A 4040-nucleotide genomic window follows, 5' to 3' on the forward strand; every position below is an offset into this window, starting at 1 on the left:
AAGTGTGGCTAATTGTGTTAATTAAGTACATTCCACTGTTAAAGTCCATTTAATTTGATGTGCAAATTTAGCAAATTGCATTAGTAATTAATTTTTGCCTTTTCAAAATTGATTTAAACCACATTTATAAGACGAAGTTTCACCAACAGCGTGTGAAATGACTCTACAAGATTCCAATTTCGTTACCCCACAAATTATAATTGGCATCACATTCACTAAAACACAAAAAATAGTAAACACAGATGGACAATTTTCGGTTCCGGTCCCTTCTCGTGCAAAATTTCTCTAGATCCCCGACATACAATTTCATGATTTTGACACATCTTTTAAAATATGTTGGATTAACAAAAATAGTTTAACTCTCCTAGTATCTAAAATAATTCCTTTCTTTTCTGCCAAATCTTTCCGAGAAAAAAAAGAATGATGAAAGTAAAAATAGAAAAGATTGTCTCATTTACAGTCTGATTTATTAGATTATTAAGAAGAAATGTCTCTTAATCGTACGACTTACGATAGGAAATAGAGAGATTATTATGTATCTAGGGGAGCTATAAATGCCTTTTTGTTAGAGCTTTGAGATTTATTAGTAGGAAGTAATTTTTTCTAAGCTTTACACGGTGCAAATTTGAATCCGATTAACGTTCAAACAAAACTTCAATTATATTCAAACGCCTACTTTACTTTATAGGCCTAATACCATACTAGGATTTAATTTTAATTGTTTATAATTTATCGTCTAGAGTATAAGATCCTAACGAACAACCAATATAAGATCATTTCGCAAAGCAAAACACTTCAATAAGTTATTAAGATATTATAGTAAATTGCTTGATAATTATTATACTGCTTGCATTTTGGACACACACACATATATATATGATGGAGTTTCCATTTGGTATACTTACCCGGATAGGTATTTACATCAAGGAGAGTATCCAATAATTATAGCTACGAGTTCATCTGAACCCATAGGTTATAGCTTAGCTATGTATGTGTATAAAATAAAACACTAAATAAGTATAACTAATGGATTTTAAATCCTCTAAATTTGATGGAGGTGGTAGGACTATGAATCTGAACCTATAAATTTTAAACTTTCTAGATTTGTCTTTGTTTAATTAATTAAGTGATATGCTTTGAATTTTAACTGTTAAAGTTATTAAATTTGTTAGTTTGATGTAAATATCCTAGGTAAATTTTACCGTTTCAATACTATCATAAGAGTATGCAAAGATGACGGGAGAGAATAAATAGATATAAATCTCATTTCATGTTATCTTACATACTTCACTCTTAGAAAATAACATTACATTTAATAGATACTCCACTAAAGGATAATCTTAGACTCAAAACGACTAAATGCTTTCACATCCCACAATAACCTTGATCACCTTAAAACCACAAAAGCACACACCTAGATAATATAAAGGCAATGCACCTACGTGAATAACATCAGAGCGCATGCACTTTGTAATTCTAGAATACTCAAAACTATTTTCCTATCAACTTGAAATTGGGATACAAAATATAAACGACGAATATATCCCTATTACAGGTTTACACTGCCATTTTATTATCTCGGCTAATTAAGTAGATTCCATATGTCATCCACAGGAAATTCATCCCAACCATCACTTTGTCCTTCTTTCAACAAACTTGGTGTTCTTTTAGCTGCTGCTTCTTCTTCAATGTCATTGCAATTTTCCAGTATATTTGCCCACCATTGGATGTCGTTGTCTGTCGATGCTTCTTCATTTCCGATACTTTTATTGTTGCACCAAGAAAAATTCAACTTCTTGGTGGTTGAAAGTTTCCGAGGTTGAGGTTTTATTATGGCGTTTTCATGAATAGATTTGCACTTTCTCTCTTGTTTCTGAGGAGCAATATTTAACTTCCTGAGAAGGCGAGTGTTCCAGTAATTTTTCACATCGTTTGCTGTCCTTCCTGGAAGTCTACCAGCAATAGTGACCATCATGACATTTATAAACCTATGTAGTTAAGACACGTAATAATTAAAAGCGTGGCTTTAGATGAAATGGTCACACATATTTAATGTGATACCATAACAGATAGGAGCTAGCTTAATTGTGAGTTTAAATTATATATACTGCCGTGAAAAAGAGCAACGATATATTTTTATGTGTTTTGGCTCATGTATAATAGAATCATGCCTACGCATGCAGTGGCGGAACTAGGAGGAGTTTATGGGTTCTGAACTCTAGAAAAGATATATAGGTTAATAAGTTCTAGATAAATTATTTATATATTAAGTGAATTTTTAAACACAAATACATGATCTCGACCAAAGCTATTGAGTTCTAGCCAAACACGTAGTCAAACTTGTAACTCCACTCCTATGCGCACGAGAGGACATGTTGAGACATAGTAATATATATAATTATATTATAAAATTTGTACTTTAGATCTCTAATATAAGAGTTGTGGTAGAGTGGCAAAACTCCTTCATCCTTAACCAGAGGTCTTGGGTTCGAGTCCTGAGTTCCCGCGGAGTCGCGCTGTTAGGGAAAACAGCTTTCTTTCTCACAATATGAGACAAAACTAAAAATAAAAACGGAGTGTTTATGTGAGGTTGAAAAATGCAATTAGCGAAAGTTATTCAGCCAAAATACGAATACCGAATACCCAATGTGAAAAAATAAAAATAAAAAACATGGGTTGGGTGAGTGTAATATGAGATTAATGTGTTTGAAGATGAACTTGCCTGTTGCCTAGAAGCTTATGAAGCCTCAAAATGAGATCAACTTCATCAGAAGAGAAGTCACCTCTCTTTATATTTGGCCTTAGATAATTCAGCCACCTTAATCTGCAACTCTTCCTGCATCTATTTAAACCTGCACATATTCACGTATAAAATTAGCAAGGGTATATATCAGACTCAGATATATGCATATACTCTTATTCATATTAAGGAATATAAAGAGCTAAATTGCTACTCTACACTACTGCCTTCGCTCCAATTAAATTTACCCTTAATGACTATAAATCATATCATTAGAGTAAATTTAAATTTAAATTATTTATAAATATAGAAATATATCATTTCTTTTAGGAGAAAATAAAAAAGGAATTAAAGAATGTCACATAAAGCCTGGCCATTTTTTGAATATTAAGTTAATAGAGTAAGTTGTTCTCTTAAGTTGTGCCTTTAACATGAAGCTATGGCAGCAATGCGAACACTTGTGAGTGCATTGAGTAAATTAAACAAATACTAGCTGATCTGAATCGTGCAGGATCGAGCGGACGCCAATCAAGCCTTCTCAGTCCTTCAGAGAAAGTACTAGTTAACTTACCAGATCTAGGAGGAACAAGATGCCACTTTCCTTCACCGTATTTTTGAATGCATTTTCTTAAAAGAAAATCTTCTTCTTCGGTCCATGCACCTTTCCTCACGCCCAACTGCATACAAGTAGGAGTATTCATGATAATTTCAAGTCATTTACTACCTTTTCAGTCTCTCTCTCTATATATATATTACTATATATAATAAGGGACAATGCAAAGATTTTGTAGTCCTTAGTTGGATCTCAACCATTTAGTTGTGTGCTTGCTAACTAAAAGGATTTTCTCTTCCAAATCTACCCTTGTACTTGTTATTTATTGCATGATATACCAAAGTATGTTCCAAATAAATCAAGATACTTCCAAACCTTTTTTGGTAATTGTATACGGGTAAAACCGAGGACACAGGCACGCTCGATTTCCCGTCGTCATGGTTATGCTCGGACTGTCGTAGTCTCCGCAGAAATCCAGGTCTCGAGCTCGGGCCGGGATAAGGCGATAAAGGAAGAGTGCATTGATTGCCATTAACGAGACCGAAATATCCGTCCTCGCCGATATTTCGGCGTCGATCTCGGCAATACAATTTGTCCTGCATTTACTTGCTTTATTTTTAGGAATTGTCTTAGAGTCAAACTCCTACTATATAAAGGAGGTAAGGTCATCATTCATGAAAGGGTTAGCGATAGCGAGAGAAATAGTTTGCATAAACAATCACTGCCCATCAAATCGGGTTTCCCTTG

The 4040-nt window shown here is 33.7% G+C and overlaps 1 protein-coding gene across 1 annotated transcript; it reads right to left on the minus strand.

Annotated features, from left to right (window-relative positions):
• Positions 1-1281: 1281 nt before the first annotated feature.
• LOC132050941 (transcription factor MYB1-like) lies at positions 1282-3579 on the minus strand. The gene is made up of 3 exons (XM_059442266.1): positions 3312-3579; positions 2723-2852; positions 1282-1988 (listed from the first exon to the last, which is right to left on the minus strand). Exons 1-3 carry the CDS (start codon positions 3439-3441, stop codon positions 1583-1585), a joined length of 666 nt encoding a protein of 221 aa, XP_059298249.1. The 5' UTR covers positions 3442-3579; the 3' UTR covers positions 1282-1582.
• Between the last annotated feature and the right edge of the window lie 461 nt (positions 3580-4040).

Source organism: Lycium ferocissimum, chromosome 3, assembly GCF_029784015.1.
Source record: "Lycium ferocissimum isolate CSIRO_LF1 chromosome 3, AGI_CSIRO_Lferr_CH_V1, whole genome shotgun sequence".
NCBI classification, from domain to species: Eukaryota; Viridiplantae; Streptophyta; class Magnoliopsida; order Solanales; family Solanaceae; genus Lycium; species Lycium ferocissimum.

What these genes read in the sequence shown, in the direction of transcription:
- LOC132050941 (XM_059442266.1), bottom strand. Translation starts at nt 3,441, where the DNA reads ATGAATACTCCTACTTGTATGCAGTTGGGCGTGAGGAAAGGTGCATGG. An exon ending in TCTTGTTCCTCCTAGATCTG is followed by an intron (nt 2,853 to 3,311) that starts GTAAGTTAACTA and finishes GAATATGTGCAG; the next exon opens with GTTTAAATAGATGCAGGAAG. An exon ending in CATAAGCTTCTAGGCAACAG is followed by an intron (nt 1,989 to 2,722) that starts GCAAGTTCATCT and finishes TTAACTACATAG; the next exon opens with GTTTATAAATGTCATGATGG.